General features: G+C 43.4%; 1 protein-coding gene across 1 annotated transcript in view; it reads right to left on the bottom strand.

Moving 5' to 3' along the window:
* The window catches only part of NUP88 (nucleoporin 88), a 249,669-nt gene that overhangs the window by 10,618 nt on the left and 215,423 nt on the right, over positions 1-23,628 (bottom strand). Inside the window, exon 16 of the mRNA XM_069226670.1 lies at positions 5,439-5,557. Within this exon, the coding sequence (XP_069082771.1) occupies positions 5,439-5,557 (119 nt within the window). The remainder of the gene's footprint in view (positions 1-5,438; positions 5,558-23,628) is intronic.

The following is a 23,628-nucleotide window of genomic DNA, read 5'->3' on the forward strand; positions in this document are numbered from 1 at the left end:
TAGATCCTCTTCTCATTCAATGGATGAGGAGGCGAGACGAACACATGCATAATGAATGATTGCCCAACTTGGAAGGAAAAGTCACAACTTTCGGCAAAAATGCTGCTTGAGACCTCATTAGCAACTTGTCTGGGAAAATAGTGGTGTAGCCCAATCCGGAGCCACTAGGATGACATGGGCCTGGTCACATGACTGGGGATAGGAAGTGCAAAGGTAAGAAAGTGCATCAGAGTCTCATGTCCGATTTCAGCCAAAACCGATCCTCTAACACTTGTTGCGGAACCTCCAATGCGCAAAACCTTCAACGCTGCATGTTTTCAACCATTGGGAAAAGATCTTCTCGGGTTTCTGTATACGGTTGGGAGATGAGCTGCACCATCACAGCAAAATGAAAATTATCATGGCCCACTTTGAACTGCAGATAACATCTAGGGGACTGCAGGATGGTTATATGAAAATACATATTTTGCAGGTTCAAGGACATCATCCAGTTGCCAGAGTCCAGAGCAGAAAAGATCTGGCCACTGTGAGCATTCTGAATTTGTCCGTCCGTAGGAAGGCTTCAGAGACCAAAGTCCAAAACATGCATGAGACCATCACTCTTCTCCAGCACAAGGAGTTTCTGAGAGTAATAACGCGCTCCAATTAGTCCGGTACACGCTCTAAAGCAGCCTTGAAGAATAACACGTATTCCCCCAACATCAGAGTGGATTTCAGAAGTATACCTATCCATTCTGCTGCAGGAGGTACATCTGGCAGGGCAATGCTGAATGCTTTGTAAGACCTGCTTGTTGGAAGCCACCCACTATCCTCAGGGGAATGATTCATCCTACCCCCCACTGGTTGGGCATTCACCACTAAGGGCAAACTAAAGTGATTTGGTTGCTGTTGTAGGAGAAGAAGAACAGAAGGACTGATATCCCTGCTGGTTCGCCCGCTGCCTGCCAGACTCACGGACTCAAGACGGAGTGACTGCTGTAACTTCGGAAGGCTGTCTTTGCCTAGACTCCAGCCTCTGAATTGGAGTGGAAACTCCTTGGCAGGATTCAGAAGACCCGCAGAGTTTGTTGTAACTATTTCTTTAAAATACTCCAGCACAGTCTGCTTTCTCATCAAAAAGGCATGACCCATCAAAAGGCATAATAGATGAGTGAGGTCTGTATTACACTATAAAAAGCTGTGGAGCACATCCGTGCGTATTGACAAAGTACACCACCAGTACCAACTACTCTCCCCAGGAAATCAGTTGGATCTAGACCAGCGCGGATAACATATGTATCTGTGTCTGGCTCATGATGAAGCAGTTGATCCAAAAAGGCAGTAAGGCAAGATCATGCTCGCCAGGTCACACAGAGCATGTGTACAACGACCCACCAAGGAATCAGCATTAACCAGCCATAGTACTAGACTGGCAGAGGAAAACGCATGATCGACAAAAGCCCCAATCCTCTTGAAATCCCTATCCAGAGGTGTTGTGGGGAATGTACCAATAATCACTTTATTGGCGAGACCAGAAATAGAAAACTCTCAGGCATAGAATGTTTGTTAAGAAAAATCAGGATCACAGGAGCTGGTCTGTGATGCTTGACCATCTGTCTATTTATCAGTGTGCAGGAGCAGGGGTGTGATCATCAAGATATCGGTGAGGGACTCGTTGAAAGTACTCAGAAGTAGATCGCCCAGGCAGCAGAATTTTGGTCTTGACTAGGGGCAGCTGCAAATCCAGATCCTCAGTTGCCCTCTGGACCACCACAAGAAAGGAGGCACTTTCTTGTTGGTGGTGGCCTGAGCCAAATCATGCCTCAAGAGGGTTAAGACAACTGGCCTCTTAAAAATCCATATAAAAGGCATCTATGTAGTAAGGGGAGAAACCATAATCAGCTAATAATAATCGACACCCTGGGTCGAGATAGGGTGCTTCAGTGTCCGACATTATCAGTGATGAATCCTCTTCTGGTGCCTGTGGCATCACCACCAGCATCAATGAGGAAAAAACCATTGCAGGTCTGTGTCATCACAGAGCCGAAAGCAGGCTCTGTGTCAGTCACTTGCTTTCTGCAGTTGCATCATGGTTTGAAATCTGTAGTTTTGAGTGGGGAGATAGTGCCATATCACACTGGAATTAACTTTTAGAAGTAGTCAGAATATCTACAAAATTGGGAGTGGCACTCTGGATCCATGACGGAAATCACAAAAAAAAAAGAATCTATGTCAGCAAGCAGGGGTAGTGGTTATATGCAAATCTGCTCCGCCACGTCTGGGCAGTATGGAGCCAACATGGAGCCGAATGACTCTTCATAGTGACACATAGGAGTACTGCTGGAGAAATGTTTTCCATATTCAATATGGCGCCTGAGAAGTATTCTAAGGGTAGGCATCTGAGGTACCCAGTATCCATCAGAAGCTAATTTATGGTAGTCACCAGTTTTAATATAATCCCTGCTAGTGACTCAAAGACGATTGTTTTTATTGTTGGGCTTTCTTTTCTTTTATAATGTCATTTTGGACATGACGGCATGACTATATATTAGAAATTCTACACACAGCTGCTATATCGTAACTCGTTAATTATATGAATTTATGACAACTACAGTGTATTTGTAACTCCTGATGTTGAAATGGTTTAAATAAAATAAATATTAAAAGAAGGAAATCAGCCAAACCAAAACAACTGGGATGACAGGTTGTCAGAACTTCAGAAGCCAGATGGCCCAGTGACTCCACTCCTATTTGGGCATCTTCTACATTGCTGAGACCCCACAGTAACTGAATCAGTTTGCATGCTTTTTATCCTTACTCTCAGATGCCACCTTGGAGCCTTCTCTGCTCACACTCACAAATATATATTCACTGGATAACTAAGACTGCTAGTTTTTTAAGTAACTTAAGCTTATGCTGCAACTAATGGTGAGCTACACTATGATTATGTCAAGTTGGCCCTTTAGGCTAACTCTAGTATAATTAAACAAACCTAGCACCTTGAAATGAACTCTGTTATATCTCTTACGTAGTACCTCTTGTGGACCATATGACATACCTAAGGGGGAAACGCAGTACTGAGCAGAAGCATCGAGCATATATGACCTTGTATAAAGGGATCCTAATTTAAAACATTTGTTGAACTTACTTTCTGATGCTTCCCCAAAGCTAAGTCCAGAACCAAGTCCAAGAATACCTGAGAAACCCAGAATCTGAACATTTTCTGAAGAGAAATGGCTCTGCAGATGTTAACTCAATGTTAGGTGACTAGGCCCCCAAAGCAGAGGAGGAGTGAATCGGAGCAGAAACTGCAGCATTTGCACACTATAAAGCAAATGGGTTGCAGTAAGTGCAGGAGCAGCGTCTGGAAATTGCTGGCACACAAATATCACCCTTTTGAGAAAAGAGTCAAAGTACTGGAAAAGCCCAAGCTTAGAACCTACCTCTTGGGCCAGCAGAACACAATGCACAGCTTATGCACAAAAAAGGGAACCGAGAAAAAAACACAGTGGGCACATAAAGAGGTGTTTTACCTAGGTACACAAATGGTTGCATGGAGGGCTTGGAACAGGCAGGACCACAGGTTGCAAGCACAAACACAGAATGTGGCAGACCTCAAACAAATGAGCACCATATCGAATTTTTCACAGGTGCCTTCAGTAAGACTACATTCAATAAGGCCACAGAGCATTGTGGCAGATGCATGTAGTTCTTGCATCTTTCATTTCCTTTTCCAATGTTCATTTAGCAGTTAAATACAGACCAATTTTCAATTAGGTATTCCCTTTTCATTTAAACATTTTGTACAGTTTGATATTCACTGAGATAATCTGACCACATGATGTTCTGATTAAAGCTCTTTAGATGAACTTAACCTTGTTAGGTAGTGCTGACTCAGAATGTTGCGTAACAATTCAAATGTTAAAATATATTTTCCCGGGTTTTAAAATTACAATTTTTATTCTATTAAAATGTTTTAGCCATGTGACCTCCAGTCCCAAAACCGAACGGGTCTATGCAAAGGGGATTTAGACATATTGGGACACTGGGGGTTCAAACAGGTTGATCCATCTCCTTCCATAGCAAACAAACGTATTCCAGAATGATCACAGACCTTGACTTTGAGTGGGAGACATAGATAGGCTGGCAGGACGAGGGTTCAAATAACCTGCTCTAGGGCGAAGTGTCTAATTTATGTATGCCCTCCTTTTCTCTGAAAAGTAAATAAGACCATAGTAATCCATATATCTCTTGCTTGGAGCATCAACTTTGATTTACAGTGCTAAAACAGAGGTCTCTCGTTCCTTCAAGAATGGTTAAGCCTGCATGGATCCTCAGCAAAACTAATTATTTGCAAGCTTGGCGCACAGTGGTTTAAAACCTTGACTATTGGATGATTTTGATATCGACAGGAAAGCTAAAAGGCACACCATAAGGCAGACTTAGATATTCAAATTTAAAACAGATGTAAAATGATTTGCTGAAAAATTACTGTGAGTCATCTTATGGGAGTATGCTCAGTTTAATATCCCATCTCCTCGTTGCATCTTTCTTTAGAATTTTCTAAAGTGCAATTCGATCTTTCTGTGATATATATTAACAAAAATGAGGCAAACTGCAATACGGTTACATTCAAGAAACAAGAGGGAAATTTCAGGAGTTGACAGTAGGCCACTAGAAAAATTCCAAATTACACAACGGACGTAGAAGAAAAAAAAACATAAGTACCCTGGGGACCGAAAAAGCAATAGGTGAGTGGATTGACAAGCCATGGTGCCATTTTGCATCTGTGTTGCTGCTGGCCGGGCTGTGGTGTGAATGAAGATAAATGAGGTCTGAACCAGGAGATAACAGCTGTAGTTAGAACAGGGTAGCAGGTACGTTGAATCCATTCTTTAAGATGGGGCCATAAAGACAATAATGGACATACCCAGCATTGTGTGGCTGGGCCCCAGTAGGATCATTCTCTGCAGGCAGTAGGTGATGCTAATTTCTTTGCAACAAAATGTAAACAGTAAACCTAAGAACACTAGCCCTTGACGTCCCTAATCTCCCTAGATACTAAAGGATTTCAGAATGGTCACAAAGACACCATTTTGTTCTCCAGATAAAAGACTCATTCAATCGGATAATCAGCTAAAACTGATCCTTTTGGTTTTCCAGAACAGTAAATCCTTTAAGAAATTAATTTGCAAAAGTAACATAAAGATTTTTACAGAAAGTAATCATGTTGCTACTGGAACTGACCCTACTTTACTCCTTTCCTTACTCACTATTTGAGGAGCTAGGGGCAGTAGTTAAAATTACCATGAATATCGCTCGGGTCATATATAACTCCAAAGTACATACTTCCCTAATGTGCTTCTAATTAAACTATGTTAGAAAGGCTTTTCAAATATTAATGAAAACAATATATTTATGCAAGGTGCACAGGTAAGAATGCATGATTTTTTTCTTACTCCTCTTTCAGGAATGTCTGAATGCATTTTCTTTGGAAGGAACTGAGGGTAATGCTGGATTTTCGAGGGGTTTTCTCATTTTTCATCTGTTTCTGCTGGTACTCCATTTTCATTTTAACCTATTACAATCATAAAAAAAAAAAAAAACGCAAATATTAGTATTTGTAAAGGATTTTATAACCAGAACCTAGATTTACTCAGAGGAGATATCCACATTAGAAAGTACTTGCTCAACATTTGGCATCACAAGTAAAGCTACAATTTAAAGAAGCACTGTACAACCAAATACATTTGCAGTGGAAAGGTTGCCCACAGTTTCATATACTTACAGATTAGGAACAACATGAGCAACAGCAATGCCGAGTTCACACTGAGCAGTTGCACATGCCCCCCTTTCATAAACAATAGGAATCTATTGCTGATTTAGTGCAAACCATATAGGGGACAATACAGAGTTGAGCATCCATCAGATCAAGACTGTGAAATTCAGAGTTGGACATTACCGAGACACTGACCCAAATAGGGTGCCGGACACTTTTCAATCCTCGTTTTATTTCCTTTCAAACTGTCTTCTATAAATGACTTGCAGTTTCCTTCATGCAGTCCCACAGAATGACTCTTTAAAGGAAATGGAGCACACCTTGGAATAGTGTATTGCTAAAACCTGCCAAAAAGTAGTAATATGTAGCCTGCGAGATAGAAAGGCCAGAACTAAGTACCAATAGAATTTCCAGTTAGGACCATCCTTTTGTCCTCTGGCTGGTGGAGATTTCAGTCTAGATGCTCCAAGCATCAGACAGTGGCAGCTAATTTAAATCATTTTGTTTCACACAATGCCCCCATTCATTGGCGTTTGATTTATTTCATAGAAATTTAGTTTTACAAGTTTTTTGTGGGGAGAAAGATGAAGTAATAGTGACATGAGACAAGCCAAATCAACGTGGACCCAAGATGTCAGAAACCCTTGTTATATAAAATGTCTCCCACAATCCCTGTGAAAAGTTGACTTCCATAAGAAGGAACCGGTGTACCACGCATACAGCAACGTGTACCAATGAGCATTTCTTTGCATACAGATAAAAACTGTAAAGCTTTGTGAACCTCCTGGATCAGTACCTGCTCCTGTGACTTCACTGAAATATTAAAAAATAAAGAGCCTACTTTCTTTATTTTTGGAGAACTTTACCCAAACTTGATATTTTTATATCCCTTAATTTAACCATTTTGGCTCTTAGATCTATTATTTTCAGTTTGAAAGATGCTCAATCTATTCTATAGCCCTACGTGGATAGGAGCAGTGGTTTTTAACTTGTGGTTCGGGGACCCCTGGGTGTGCGCAAATCCTGCTCAGGGGGTCCAAAGTCTGCTTAGATAATTAAATATTTACAGGCTAATGAAGTGCATTGAAATAAAGAAGCAAAATGTAAGACTGAAAATGTTAAAACATTCAGTGAATGTGACAAAATTTGAAATTGGAGACTGAAACATTAAGTTAGTATCCTCAGAATGATTTGTGGAAGCAATGCAAATGCATCGAACAGAATATAGTATGGATGCTGCATGGCCCAAATTGAATCTAGAAAAGCTCCAATATCTCCATTAAAAAGTTTTTTTTTTCCTTTTGTGACTTAAATGAAATATTTCATCATCTGTGAAGTTATGAAGAATGCTTGTTTCTGTATTTTTAGTGTATTGTTTTACAGTTCAAATCATAGAAAACGCTTAGGGTGGGATCACCGGCCTTTGAGTATATATACTCAGTGAGGGTTTACAGATTTCAATAACGACTCACTGGGGGTCCTTAGGTTCCAGTAATGGTAAAGTGGTGGTTCACGCAAGTCAAAAGATCAAGAACTCTGGATTACAGTATTTCAGGCTCACAGATCATAAAAAGTAATGTAAGAGACCAAATCGAACAAAATATACATGAACACTTTTAATATCTTTCCACTGCGTGTCTATTGTTCTGTGGCATGTTGATCCTTACATGGTTGGTGGTCTAAAACCTCCAAGCGGTTTTGCTAAATGACATTTCTTTTTAAGGTTTATTTAATTAATGTCTGCATATTAATTCACAGCCTTCCATCATGTACATTAAGGTTACCAGTTCAGGTTATTTGATTTATAACCTATAAAGATGTCAACAAATGTAATACAAGAAATAAGACAGCAGAAACTATGCAGTTACAATTGCAGAGTGATCAATTAACATTGAACAGAAATTCAGTACAAGCTTAAAAATACTATGAAAGTTAGAAAGTCAACAGTCTCATAAATCATGTATACAGGAAGTGTTCCTTCCTATATGAACAGGTTATTTATTATACAGTATCATTTTATATTTACAATTATATACAACCTTGTATTTCTATTTATGAACCAATGTGTGTATATATATATATATATATATATATATATATATATATATACATACACACATACATATACACACACACACACACACACACACACACACACACACACACACACACACACACACACACACACACACACACACACACACACACACACACACACACACACACCAAAAAGTAATTTACCGCACTCCAAAGTTCCTTTAGGCATATTTATTGATAAGAATAGCAACCACCAACGTGTTTCAACTCCAATTGAGTCTTCTACACATTCTACTTACCTCATTGGGGGTCCAGTGTTCGCATTCCATTATTTTAGTATATGGTTTGGACTCCCCCTAGGGTCACTATTGGTTACTGCTATTTGCACTGTTTTCTAACCTTTTCTATGTCTATTACTGTTTACTAGTGTATATATTTAGTGTATTACTTAACTTCTACTGGAGGGTTGCCTCTCTAGTACTTTGTGGTATTGTGTTCCAAATCTAAAGTACCTTTATTTTAGTACAACTGAGTGCATTCTTTCATGTGTGTAAGTGCTGTGTGACTACAGTGGTTTTGCGTGAGCTTTGCATGTCTCCTAGGTAAGCCTTGGCTGTTTATCCACATCTACCTCTAGAGAACCTGGCTTCAAGACACTGCCTACACATCACTAACAGGGGATACCCGGAATAAGGTGTAAGTACCTTGGGTAACCACCACACATGAGGCCAGCTTCCGACATTGGTGGAGCAGCAGTGGGATAAGCATTTGCACTGTCACTTGGTGCTTTCCACAGGAAAGACCACTTACTAGCTAGGGGTCTACACTTATACCTAGTTTCAGGAAACAGTCGCTTGGGTTTGGAGTAAGGGCTATGCCTAAACCCTTCTCTTACCCAAACTTCTTTTGGGGACTTAGAGTAGTTAGGGAAGCTACACCACTCTAGCTAATTAACATGTCTTCAGAACAGGGCACATCTCAGGCTATAGACTCACCTTATGTGGGCCTCACCGTCCAAATGTTGAAGGAAATGTGCTCAGAAAGAAGCCTGAAGGCAGGGAGGAATCCCAATAAGAGTCTGCTCCTCCAGGATGACCATGACGGTAGCCAGGAGGAGGATGCAGATTCTAGCCCCCAGTTTTAGAAAGACAGGATCTAGACACTGAGGCGGGTCCGCAGGGTCCCTCAGGGGATCACAGAATCCCTGGTAAACCCTCTAGCCTAGCTGGGAGCACCTCAGGAAGTGGGAAGGGAAGCCATAATAGTAGGGCCCCCTTTGTGCTCAGAGCGTTAGAGGAAAGGGTTACTAAGAATATGGACAGATCATCCTCTGCCAACTCTCATGTAACCTCAGTATCTGAAGGGACACACTGCACAACTCCAGGGGAAGATTCTCTAGACAGGGAACTCCGGAAACCAAGACTGGAGGAGGCCAGGCTGAGGCTGCAGCAGCAACAGCTAGCCCTAGACAGGGAAACCTTGGCAGTGGAGAGAGGGACAGGCAGAGGTTGGGGTTAGCACCCCATGGTGGCAGCAGCAACCTTGGTTTCAGGGAACCTAGGGTCAAGGATTGACTCCAGAAACCTGAGTAAAGTTGTTCCCCCCTACAAGGTGGGGGATGACATTCACAAGTGGTTCTCTGCTCTGGAGAGGGCATGTAAAGTACAGACAGTCCCCCAGAGACAGTGGGCTGCTATCCTTTGGCTCTCCTATGACAAGGGAAGGGATAGACTCCTTACTGTCAGAGAGGAAGATGCTGATAATTACAGTGTGTTGAACTCTGCTCTTTTAGATGGGTTCGGTCTTACCACTAAACAGTACAGGATAAAGTTCAGGGAGACCAGGAAAGAGTCCTCCCAGGATTAGGTTGATTTTGTGGATTCCTCTGTGAAGGCTTTGGAAGGCTGGTTACATGGTAGCAAAGTCAATGATTATGAGGGCTTATACAATGTTATTCTGAGAGAGGATGTATACTTAACAATTGTGTGTCTGATTTGTTGCAGCAGTGCATGGTAAACTCAGATCTGACCTCTCCCCAAGAATTGGGAAAGAAGGCAGACAAATGGGTCAGAACAAGGGTGAGCAGAAAAGCTCAACACAGGGGGTGAACAAAGACAAGAAAAAGGAAACTAGTAAGTCTAAGGACAAGGGTGGGGCAAAGACAAAAGTAAGGACTCCTCATCAGGCCCACAAAACTCTTCTAGGGGTGGGACTAAAACCTCTTATTCCTCTGCACATGTTAAAAAGCCTTGGTGCTATGATTGCAGAAACAACGGCCATAGGCCAGGGGACATCTCCTGTCCTGGTAAAAGCCAGAGCCTTCCACCACTATTACATCCACCTTGTGCCCCTAGTAGTAGTAGTAGTAGTATTAGTGGTGGAACTACTGGGAGTAGTCAGCCCAAAAGTGTAATTGGGTTCACATTTGGGACCATAGCAGAAAATGGGGTAGGAGTAGTGACCACTAAGACCACTTCTGTCTCTCAGGGTGGCACTCGTGTTGCCACCCTAGTTGCTTGTCCCCTCAACATGGGTAAGTACAAGCAGCACATCCAGGTAAATGGTATTGAGGCCAAGGCCTACAGGGACACAGGTGCCAGTATCACCATAGTTACTGAAAAGTTAGTCACCTGCACAACATCTACTTGGTCACCAGTACCAAGTCACCGATGTGAATTACTCCACTCAGTCCCTCCCCTTAGCTAGTAGTACACTTTGACTGGGATGGAGTTACTGGTCCTAAACAGGTGGTAGTCTCTCCTAGCCTATCTGTTGAGTGCCTCCTAGGGAATGACCTGAGGCCTCAGATTGGGCTGAGGTAGAGTTCCTTGCCCATTCAGCCATGCTGGACATCCCCAAACATGCGCTCCCTTTAAGCTCCAAACAGACTAAAGGGCAAAGTAGGGAAGGAGCCCAGGCCCCTGAAATAATGGCCCAAGACACTCCTGAAAACACAGGCAAGCAAGATGCAAAGTTATCCCCTGCCCACCCTCCCACTAAGGATCCCACTCCTCTGAGGGAAGATACCACCCCCACGGTGGAGCCTGTATCACAGGAGCCAAAAGCTGCCACACCTGAGCTCCCAGGGGTAAAAGTACCCCTCTGGGAGGAACCTAAGACAGAAAAGCAAACCTGCCTTGTCATAGTAAACTTGACATAGCCCTCCTTCCCTCCCAGAGAAACTTGATTGCAGCAACCCAGACACCTTAGGACAACAACCCTGTCCTGCTCTACAGCAGGTAGGACAGCAACCCTATCCTCCTTTAGAGCCTTCAGGACCCTTATTTTGTCCTGTTCTAGCCCTGCTAATACAGCACCCGTCTAGCTTTACAACCCTTAGGACAGCAACCCTGGCTACATATATATATATCTGAACCCGACTATAACGTCATTGTAATCTTTGTTTTTTAGTCACTATATATTTATTAAAAACTAAAGGTTACAGGGATGTTTAAGTGATGTTCCGATTTTACATGTAGGTATAGTTATCTCAAGTAACTAGAACTCACACCCTTGCCATGCACTGCTAATTACCCCACATATTACATCAGCCATGACATCTTCAATGACATCATTGAGAATAACACTACAATATGTGCTGTAAAATTATTTATGGGAAAACTGTGCATGGTGGGGCACGAGTTATAATTCTTTGAGATAACTATAACTGCTGAATTTCTATGGTTTTATATGTGTAAAATCTGAACCTAACTATAATGTCCCTGTAACCTTTGGTTTTTCAGTGAATCCTCCCCCACATACATCCAACCCCACGCTGCACACAACCTTTAGCCGTGCATGGTGAGGGTTGGCAGCAGGGCCATCCCTAAGGTGTCATGTTGGGGGGGGAAGGCACGGCACTGCCTCCATCTGCCGCTGGCCCACCGCTCAAAGAGGGTTAAGTTATGTTTTAGACTGCCAGGCCACTGCTAGGCCCCCCGGGGGCCCTCAATCCTGCAATGTTCCACTGCTCCTTGCTGCAAGGCGTCTCCTTCATTTAGCTCCAAGCAGCCACCATCTTAAGATCAGACAGACTTCGCTGTCAAGGCACCAACAGAGGCAACGAGGATCTTTCCATGGCTGTAAAGTGGGCCCCCACCTTTCAGCAACGTTCCGCCAGCTGCATCTTCGGTCACCAGCGCTTGTACCACCTGAACTCCGCCAGTATTGTCAGGCCGACAACAGAGCTCAGAGAGTCTGCTACCGCCCAGTCGCCAACTTGGAAAATTCCCCCCCCCCCCCCCCCCAATCATTTTAACGTTTTTTTTCTGGTTAGGTTGCAGCCAACCAATCTCCGCACTGCTGATGGTGCATGGAACCACATCTGTTGATATACATAAATCTTTTTCTATAATAACTCCAAAACTACTGAATAGATTACACCAAATTACAACAAGCATTTGCAATGCAACATGTCTTGCATTTGTGACTTGGAGCTATTGACGTTGTAAATGACAATGTCTTTTACCCATTTGTTTTGGTTTGGAGTGTAGTGGATGTAGGACCAGAGAAGCAGCTGCAGCACTGTCTAGGGGACTAAGAATGGGAAATTACCACTGGGAACAGACACAGCCACAGCACTGCCGAGAGGACTTAGAATGAGGAATTTTCACTGGGACCAGGGAAGCAGCTAGCAGCACTGCCTAGAGGACTTAGAATGAGGAATTACTGTCTGGATTAGAGAAGCACCCTGCAGCATCGTCTAGAGGTCTTTGAATGAGGAATTACTGACAGGACCAGAGAAGCAGCTAGCAACACTGTCTAGATGACTTAGAATGAGAAATTACCACTGTGACCAGGGAAGCGGCTGGCAGCACTGTCTAAAGGACTAAGAATGGTGATTTACCACTGGGAACAGAGACACACCTGCAGCACGTTCATGAGGGATTAGAATGGGGAATTACCAAAGAGACCAGAGAAGCAGCTAGCAGCACTGCCTAGGGGACTTAGAATGAGATAGTACCACTGGGACCAGAGAAGCAGCTGCAGCACTGTCTAGGGGACTAAGAATGGGGAATTACCACTGGGAACAGACACAGCCACAGCACTGCCTAGAGGCATTAGAATGAGGAATTACCCCTGGGACCATGCAAGCAGCTAGCAGCACTGCCTAGAGGACTTAGAATGAGGAATTACTGACTGGATTAGAGAAGCACCCTGCAGTACTATCTAGAGGGCTTTGAATGAGGAATTACTGACAGGACCAGAGAAGCAGCTAGCAGCACTGCCTAGAGGACTTAGAATGAGGAATTACTGATGGGACCAGAGAGGCAGGTAGTAGCACTGTCTAGAGGACTTAGAATGAGAAATTACCACTGGGACCTGAGAAGCAGCTAGCAGCACTGCCTAGAGGACTTGGAATGAGGAATTACCACTGGGACCAGAGAAGCAGGTAGCAGCATTGTCTAAAGGACTAAGACTGAGAAAATACCACTAGGACCAGAGAAGCAGCTAGCAGGACAGTTTTACATTTTAATGAAAGTAATAACACTGAAAAATAAAACATTTTCAACATTGTGAACCTCTCTCATTCACTGATGTGCTGCTTACCTCACGTTATCGGACACTATATCGGGGGGCACAATACAGAAGTTATCAGCGCAGAGCACAAAGGCACAATGCTGGGGTGCATGCAGCAGTGCTAAATGACCAAAAAACTGGTTATTTATTCTGTTAGACACGGTTTACAACAGCCACTGAAAATATGGCTGACTTCATAATTGGAGGGTGTCTGGTAGAAAGTTTACTACCAGGTTTTGACAAATTGTAATGTGTTTAGGACCCTGGCTAAGAGTCTGTAAAAATATATTTTATAAAATTACTTTATATTGTTATGCAAGTAAGAGGATGTTAATTATTAGGAACTCCTATATTGTGTGATTTCGCTACTGTAATCCGTCATGTAACAAATGGAATCGACTCACAGGCGCAGCAGCATTTGTGACCAGATAAGAACAAGACTTACAGCTCCACTTACAGAAATAAAGGAAATAAAAACAGATGTTAAGGCAGAGAACAGCATCTGTGGTGAGATGAGAACAAGATTTACAGCCCTGCTAACAGAACTCAAGCAGCAGAACTCATGAGTGGGGAAAAAACATGTTTGTGAAGCGGAATTTTGATATTATTTTTTTAAAATAATGAAACGCCATAAGCAAGTTACAGAATGGAACAGAAACGTCATGAGGTGAATAATAAAATGGATCTGTGAAGGAAAAGAAACACCAGGGTTAGGGCGGGTGGGAGGAAGCTTGTTGAAACAGAAGCACTTGTGTCGAGTGCCCAAACACAAAGAAAAAAGTAGGTCCTAAAATGGGAGGGGTGGAACACCACAAGTACTTGGGACAATCCCTTGGGGAAGGGCTAAACGCATGAAAAGGCCTGACCATGCTTGTCATGGGAAAATGGGCACAAAGGTTACACGAGCGACAATGGAGTGAGCAAATGGTTAGTCTGTGGGTGGGCTGAAGCCCACAGGTTGAAGACTACATGTCTGTTCGAGACAGCGCATGTGCTGTCTAGCCGAGACCTTAACAGAGAGATTGCTAGACCAAGCTCCATCTTTCATCCAACTTTAGTGTAATTCCGTGCAGTGGTTTGGGCTGTAGTCACGAGTAAAATCCTTCTGGGAAATTGCATTGGAGAAACACGTTTTGGGACCTCACCTTTTTCTCAGCCCAGTCTTACGAATCGCCCTGAAACTTTCCAAACAACTGCTAAAGTGAGTGGCAAACTTTCATGAATATTCGTCAAATGGCAACAACGTTACTAGCAAAACATTTTTTTTCCCTACAGAAACTAGGTCCAAACAATAACTACCTACTGCTGACCACCCGTAGTAAGGATGGATATATATATATATATCTACGACATGTGTATAGAGATATACACACATATACATATATACACACACATATACATATATACACTCACATATACAAACACACATATATACACACACACACATATATACACACACACACATATACACACACACACACACACATATACACACACACACACATATATACACACACACACACACACACACATATACACACACACACACACATACATATATACACACACACATACAGACACATACATATATACACACACATATATATATATATATATATATATATATATATATACACACACACACACACACACACACACACACACACTAGTCTTGAGTCCTTTAAAAAAAAAAAAATCTAGACAGAGGGTTGGGTAGGCAAAGAAAAAAAAAGGAAATAAAATAAAAAAGGGTGTAGGCTCCTGTGTTATTAAACCGCACTCCTCCCATCAAACCACTTCCCCCTCCCCTGGGGTGGGATAGGGGCAGGTAGGGGTTTGAACAAAGGCAGTGTATTTAATTATTTGAGGGGAGTGGGTGGGGGGCAGGTGTTCTCCCCCTCCCCCCCACCCCTGACCCTTCCAAGGCTGCAAAGGGCCCCGGGGGACCCCATCCCCTAGAACCAGCATCAATACTGAAGGGGAATGGGGGCATATGCCCCCACCCACGCTTTGTAAGACCACAGGGATCCCATCCCCTGGAGCCAGCTCATTGACTGTATCCCTGGAAGCCCACCCAGGAAACACAGTAGTTTCCCTGCCGGCAACAGCATGGGCAGGGAAACTTGTCTACTTCTACCTGGTGACAGCTTTGAAAATGCTCCAATCGGGTGGGAACAGAAATTGTCTTCCCTCCTTACGCTCTTGCAGGCAGGGAAACCCAAATTGCTCCTGCCCAGAGGGAGCAAAGACAGCTCCTGATGCACCCGGAATGGATGCATGGAGGGAGCCAGGTGGGTGTTGGGGGGTTGGTGAGTGGATGGGGGTGGGGGTGGGGAGGGGCGGATGTCAGAGCCCTTGGGCTCCCCCTGCTGAAATTGTACTGTCCTGTGGTGCCCAGGGGCACTTGCTTTAGGCCCTGGGAGATGGGGTCCCAGAAGCCACTCTGGGCTCAGGGAGGGGAGCGCATGAGCCCCTTCGCTTAAAAGAAAAAGAAAAAAACAGCCCTGGGTTTTGGGGTCCCCGGGCCCCATAGAGCCATGTGGAGGAGGCTTTGCACGCCACCCCCTTAAAGAAAACAGCCCAGGGGATGGAGTGCCTGAGGCCTTAAAGGTTCATCCCCAATATTTAAAAATAAAATTAAAAAATAAAAAATAAAAAATTAAAAAAAAGACGGGTCCTGGGTGTCTGGGTGGATACCAGGACAAAGGAAATGGGTGTGCGGGTGGGCACTGGGACACCATATTCAATTTAAAAAAAAGAAAACATAATTATTCACTGCTTCTACAGAGAAGCGCCACAAAATGCCCTTAATCCATAGTTTCATGCTAATTGTGCCTCTGTGAGGGGAAAGGGCACCACAAAGCATTTTTTTAAAAATATTGTGATGTGTGGCAGCAGGTGCAGCAGCCCCCAAGCAACTTAAAAAAATTGGTAAGTCTCCTGGGTCATCAAATCCATGACCCCAGGAGAACTTACCATGTTTTTTAAAGTACTCTGGTGCTCTATGTTCTTCTGCCGGAGTGCAAGGCCCCCATCTGGTTGTTTTTATGATTGCATGTTGCAGGCTAAAAATGTTAAAAGAAAACCTGAGACATTTTGGTTTTATTTAAAAACAAACAAACAAAAAAAACACAGATTTTCTTTTCACAAGTTTTAGCCCATCAAATGCAATCATAAAAACAATATTGAAAGAAAGGCTCAGACATGTTGATTTTTGTATTAAAACTTTAAACATTTTTATAATAATCATTATTAACCATTGTGTGAATTATTGAAATATAGATTTGATTTAAAATACTGGTGATTTTTAGAGAAAGATGACGTATGTGCTTTAAATATATTGATATGCTCACAACTTGATAAAGTCAATAGGTCCACTTTTTATGTTTTGGTGTTAAAGCCCTTGGCGTGCAGTTGGCTGCCTTCATGTGATTGAATGAAGGGCTTGGCCATAAGCCACCTGCAGCATGGGTTTGGGATTATGCATGGTCATAAAACATTACTTTACGTTAAAAAAAAACCCTACAAATTCACTGAAAAACACAAAGGTTAAATTGACGCTATAGTTAAGTATGGTAATATCTTACTTCGCAGTTAAAAAAATCATTAGAAACTTGCACCCTCGCCATGCAAAGTTTTGTCTACTATAGTGTCAGTACAAATGTTGCAGTGATTTGATCAATGATGTCATAGAACATGTCATATTGGATGTGATATGTGGGGTAATTAGCAGTGCATAGCAAGGGAGCAAGTTATAGTTACCTTCAAGTAAAAGTTATAGCTACTTGAGATAACAAAAACTAGTGAATTTCAGTAGTTTTGTTAGTTTAAAATGGTAGCTTTTACCGGACATTCTCCCCCAACTGTAAGGTCCAGTTAAGCTTGGTTTTTTCAGTGAATATATATATATCAAACTCCTCCTCCTTCGAACTTACCGCAAGGATGACGCGCACTCCTGCAGTGTTAATACCAATCATGTTTATTACATCCAAAACACAGTATCTGGTAGGGCAACAAACACCAAAGGCAGGGTTGGGAAGCCTGGATTAAGTAATAAACATGATTCGCATTAAAACTGCCAGAGTGTGTGACATCCTTGCGGTAAAGTCAAAGGAGGAGTTGCTTGATTACACCTCGCTCGCACCCGCAGCACTGCAGTCTGGACTTCGGGCAGAAGGCCTTTGCATGAAAAATCTATATGGAAAATGTCACTTACCCAGTGTACATCTGTTTGTGGCATGAGACGCTGCAGATTCACATGCTGTGCATTATCCTGCCATCTAGTGTTGGGCTCGGAGTGTTACAAGTTGTTTTTCTTCGAAGAAGTCTTTTCGAGTCACGAGACCGAGGGACTCCTCCCTTTCGGCTCCATTGCGCATGGTCATCGACTCCATCTTAGATTGTTTTCCCCGCAGAGGGTGAGGTAGGAGTTGTGAGTATACTAGATGTGCCCATGCAATGGAGTAGGTATGTATGTACATTATGTGTATTAAAATAATATTTATTTAGAAATTTACAATTTTCATTCAACTAATAATGGCTACAGGCTCCCGGGGAGGTGGGAGGGCGCATGTGAATCTGCAGCGTCTCATGCCACGAACAGATGTACACTGGTTAAGTGACATTTTCCGTTCGGTGGTATGTGTAGCTGCAGGTACACATGCTGTGCATAGACTAATAAGCAGTAATCTCCCCAAAAGCGGTGGTTTATCCTGTAGGAGTTGAAGTTGTTTGAAATAATGTCCGTAATACTGCCTGTCCTACTGTGGCCTGTTGTGTTGCTAACACATCCACACAGTAATGTTTCGTGAATGTATGAGGCGTAGACCAAGTGGCTGCCTTACAGATTTCGGTCATGGGTATATTTCCTAGAAAGGCCATTGTGGTGCCTTTCTTTCTAGTGGAGTGTGCCTTTGGTGTAATAGGCAGGTCTCTTTTAGCTTTTTCATAGCAGGTTTGAATACACTTAACTATCCATCTGGCAATGCCTTGTTTGGATATTGGATTTCCTGCATGAGGATTTTGAAAAGCTACAAACAATTGTTTTGTTTTGCGAAATTGTTTGGTTCTATCAATGTAATACATTAGTGCCCTTTTGATGTCTAATGTATGTAATGCTCTTTCAGCTACAGAGTCTGGTTGTGGAAAAAATACTGGGAGCTCCACAGTTTGATTTAAGTGGAACGGTGATACAACTTTTGGTAAAAATGTTGGATTTGTGCGAAGAACCACTTTTTGTTTGTGTATTTGTATAAAGGGTTCCTGTATGGTAAATGCTTGTATTTCACTTACTCTTCTAAGAGATGTGATAGCTATTAGGAAGGCCACTTTCCATGTTAAGTATTGCATCCCACAAGAGTGCATGGGTTCAAATGGTGGACCCATGAGTCATGTTAATACAATATTGAGATTCCATGAAGGAACTGGTGGTGTTCTTGGGGGAATTATTCTTTTTAGACCCTCCATAAATGCTTTTATGACTGGGATTCTAAAGAGTGATGTTGAATGTGTAATTTGCAGATAGGCAGAAATTGCTGTGAGATGTATTTTAATGGATGAAAAAGCTAGCTTGGCTTTTTGTAAGTGTAATAAGTAGCTTACAATGTTTTTTGTTGACGCATGCAGTGGTTGAATTTGATTATTAGGACAGTTATAAACAAATCTTTCCCATTTATTTGCGTAGCAATGTCTTGCAGTAGGTTTCCTACTATGGTGACCTCCATACATTCTTGTGTAAGGTCTAGATGTCCAAATTCTAAGACTTCAGGAGCCAGATTGCTAGATTGAGCGATGCTGGATTCGGGTGTCTCATCTGTTGTTTGTGTTGAGTTAACAGATCTGGTCTGTTTGGTAGCTTGATATGAGGTACTACTGACAGGTCTAGTAGTGTTGTGTACCATGGTTGGCGAGCCCAAGTTGGTGCTACTAGTATTAGTTTGAGTTTGTTTGACTCAATTTGTTTACTAGATACGGAAGGAGTGGGAGAGGGGGAAAAGCGTAAGCAAATATCCCTTACCAACGCATTGCCCTTGGAGTAAGGGTGTGGGTACCTGGATGCAAAGTTTTGGCATTTTGTGTTTTCTTTTGTTGCGAATAGATCTATTTGCGGTGTTCCCCAGTTTTGAAAGTAGGTTTGCAGTATCTGGGGATGAAGTTCCCATTTGTGTATCTGTTGGTGATCTCGACTGAGATTGTCGGCCAACTGGTTTTGAATTCCTGGGATCTATTGTGCTATTAGGCGAATGTGATTGTGAGTCGCCCAATGCCAAATCTTCTGTGCTAAGAGACACAGCTGTGATGAGTGTGTCCCTCCCTGTTTGTTTAGGTAATACATTGTTGTCATGTTGTCTGTTTTGACAAGAATGTGTTTGTGGGCTATTAACGGTTTAAATGCTTTCAATGTTAGAAACACTGATAGTAGTTCTAGTTGATTTATATGAAGTTGTCTTTGTTGAGTGTCCCATTGTCCCTGGATGCTGTGTTGGTTGAGGTGTGCTCCCCACCCTACCATGGAAGCATCTGTTGTGATCACGTATTGAGGCACTGGGTCCTGGAAAGGCCGCCCTTGGTTTAAATTGATAGGATTCCACCATTGAAGCGAGGAGTGTGTTTGGCGGTCTATCAACACTAGATCTTGAAGTTGACCCTGTGCTTTTGTCCATTGTGTCGTTAAACACGGTTGTAAGGGCCGCATGTGTAACCTTGCGTTTGGGACAATGGCTATGCATGAAGACATCATGCCTAGAAGTTTCATCACAAACCTTACTTGATACTGTTGAATTGGGTGCCTGCTTTGTACTACGTTTTGGAATGCTTGTACTCTTTGTGGACTTGGAGGGCAATCCCTTTTTCTGTGTTGATTGTTGCTCCTAAGTATTGTTGTATTTGACACGGTTGTAAGTGTGATTTTAGGTAGTTTATTGAGAACCCTAGCTTGGGAAGGGTTTCTATGACGTATTTTGTGTGTTGAAGACACTATTTCTGAGTGCTGGTTTTTATTAACCAATCGTCTAGGTATGGGAATACGTGTATGTGCTGTCTGCTGATATGTGCAGCTACTACTGCAAGGCATTTTGTAAATACCCTTGGTGCTGTTGTTATCCCGAATGGTAACACTTTGAATTGGTAGTGTACCCCTTGGATTACAAACCTTAAGTATTTCCTGTGGGAAGGATGTATGGGTATATGGAAGTAAGCATCCTGGAGGTCTAATGTTGACATGTAGTCTTGTTGTTTGAGCAAGGGAATCACGTCTTGAAGTGTTACCATGTGAAAGTGATCTGATTTGATGTAAAGGTTTAGTGTTCTGAGATCTAAGATGGGTCCCAGTGTTTTGTCCTTTTTTGGTATTAGAAAATACAGGGAATAAACACCTGTTCCTTTCTGATGGTTGGGCACTAGTTCTATTGCCTCTTTTTGTAATAATGCTTGGACTTCTAGTTGTAATAGATCCAAGTGCTGTTTGGACATGTGTGCTTTTGGAGGCACATTTGGTGGTAATTGTAGGAATTCTATGCAATAACCATGTTGGATAATGGCTAGGACCCACGAGTCTGTAGTTAGGTCTTCCCAATTTTTGTAATAATTTGTGAGTCTCCCCCCCACTGGTGTTATGTGTTGGGGATTTGTGACATTGGAGTCACTGTTTTGTTTGTGGGGTTTTTGGAATTTGGAATTTTCCTCTTGTTTTAGGAAACTGTCCACCCCTGTATTGACCCCGAAAACCTCCTCTTTGGTATTGGCCCTGGTATGTGGGTCTAGTCTCTGAGGTTGAAGGTTCTGTGCTTTGGGCTCGAAACCCCCCTCGAAAGTGTGGCTTCCTAAAGGTGCCTCTGCTCTGTGGGGAGTAAAGCGCGTCCATGGCTTTGGCCGTGTCCGTGTCTTTCTTGAGCTTTTCTATAGCTGTATCCACCTCTGGCCCAAACAACTGTTGTCCATTAAAAGGCATACTAAGCACAGCCTGCTGGATCTCTGGCTTAAATCCGGAGGTGCATAGTAATGCGTGTCTCCGAATAGTGACCGCCGTGTTCACTGTTCTGGCAGCTGTGTCCGCTGCGTCCATAGCCGATCGCATCTGGTTGTTGGAGATACTTTGGCCCTCCTCCACCACTTGTTGTGCACGCTTTTGAAACTCTTTGGGAAGATGTTCAATGAAATGCTGCATTTCGTCCCAATGAGCCCTGTCATATCTTGCCAATAACGCTTGGGAATTGGCAATACGCCATTGATTGGCTGCTTGTGCTGCAACCCTTTTTCCTGCTGCATCAAACTTTCGACTTTTTGTTGGGTGGTGGTGCATCCCCAGAAGTCTGTGAGTTTGCCCTTTTCCAGGCTGCCCCTACTACCACAGAGTCAGGTGTTAGTTGTTGCGTGATGTACACAAGGTCCGTAGGGGGAGGTTTGTATTTCTTCTCCACCCTAGGTGTGATGGCGCTGCCTTTGACGGGGTCTTGAAACACCTGTTTTGCGTGTTTTAACATGCCTGGTAACATAGGCAGACTCTGGTATTGGCTATGTGTTGATGACAGGGTATTGAATAAAAAGTCATCCTCTATAGGTTCTGCATGCAGTGCTACATTGTGAAAAGTAGCTGCTCTGGACACCACCTGCATGTAAGCAGTACTGTCTTCTGGCGGTGATGGTCTTGCCGGGTAGCAATCCGGACTATTGTCAGATACTGGTGCATCATATAGATCCCATGCATCTGGGTCATCCTGGCTCATTCCTGTGTGCGTTGGTGATTGCATCATTGGGGGTGTTGCAATTGGTGACAGTTGTGGTGAGTGCTGTGGCGATGGCTGTGGTGAAAAACGTGGTGGAGTTTTTTCTTTAGCCACTTTTGCTTTTGGCCGTTTTCCTGTTTCTTGGAAAGCGAGTTTTCATTTCATTTTAATTGGGGGAAGAGTTCTTATTTTACCTGTGTCCTTCTGAATATGGAGCCTTCTTTGTGTATAGTCTGGCTCTCCCATCTCTAATTCTTGTCCAAATTTATGGCCTTGTAGTTGTGATGAAAGACCTTGTTCTTCCGAATAGGAGCTCTGTTTCGGCTCAGAGGCTGGGTGTTTCGGCACCGGAACCTTTTCCACAGTCTTTTTCGGATCCGAAGCCACCTTTTTCGGTTTCGGGGTGCAGATATCTCGGTGCCGAGTTTGGTCGGAGCCAGTATCTCGGTGCCGAGTAAACTCTGTGCCGGTATCTCGACCGGAGTCGGATGTCTTCGACACGTGTGCGCCCTTTTTCGGTGCCGATGGTTTGTCACCATGCTTACGGGTTAAGCCATGGCCTGCCGGCGGTGGGCGTCCCCTGGGCTTTCATTATCTTTGTGTGAGTTTTGGCCGGGGCAGTTTTACTCACGGTTTGTTGCCTCGCCGGCTGCTCACTTTCGGCCTCGTCCGAGTCCGAATCAGGAATGGAGAAAGTCTCCTCTTCTTCGACGTCATGGTGTCCTGCCGGCGTCGACGCCATTTGAAGTCTTCGAGCTCTCCGGTCCCGCAGCGTCTTCTTCTACCGAAATGCCGACAGGCCTCGCAGGTATCCTCTTTGTGTTCGGGGGACAAACACAAATTACAGACCAAATGCTGGTCTGTATAAGGATACTTATTGTGGCATTCGGGGCAGAAGCGGAATGGGGTCCGTTCCAGGAGCCTTGAAGGCGCACACGGTCGGGCCGACCAGGCCCCGCCGGGGAGTGGAAGCCCCGAAGGGCTACCGGAGCTCTTCTTTTCTTCGGTGTCGATCTGCTATTACTAACCCGATACCGAACGCAAACAATACCGTCGAATTTTCTGAGATTTATCTAACTTTCCGAACCGAAACATAGAGCGAAGAGGAACACGTATGAACCCGATGGCGGAAAGAAAACAATCTAAGATGGAGTGGACGCCCATGACCAATGGAGCCGAAAGGGGAGGAGTCCCTCGATCTCGTGACTCGAAAAGACTTCTTCGAAGAAAAACAACTTGCAACACTCCGAGCCCAACACTAGACGGCAGGATAATGCACAGCATGTGTGAATGTTGTTTAAAACCGATAGACAGATATATAGATAGATTCATTGCAAAAGCCAAACATTAAAAGTAACTGGTAGATTTCAGTGGTTTTATTAGTTTGTCCATCACCATACGCAACGTGGGATTAGGCAGAGTGCCCAACCACCTTTGGGCAAACATGGGCACCCTACCTCCCACAGTACACAGACTTGGGTCTTGCCAGGCCATGAGCTCAATCCCCACATGTGTGATGTAAAAATATAAAGGGTGTAACTTTAAGTAAGGCAGACTTATTGTCTTTGTCTGTGGGTCAGCAGGCCTCGC

The sequence above is a fragment of the Pleurodeles waltl genome, chromosome 3_2, assembly GCF_031143425.1.
Source record: "Pleurodeles waltl isolate 20211129_DDA chromosome 3_2, aPleWal1.hap1.20221129, whole genome shotgun sequence".
NCBI lineage: Eukaryota > Metazoa > Chordata > Amphibia > Caudata > Salamandridae > Pleurodeles > Pleurodeles waltl.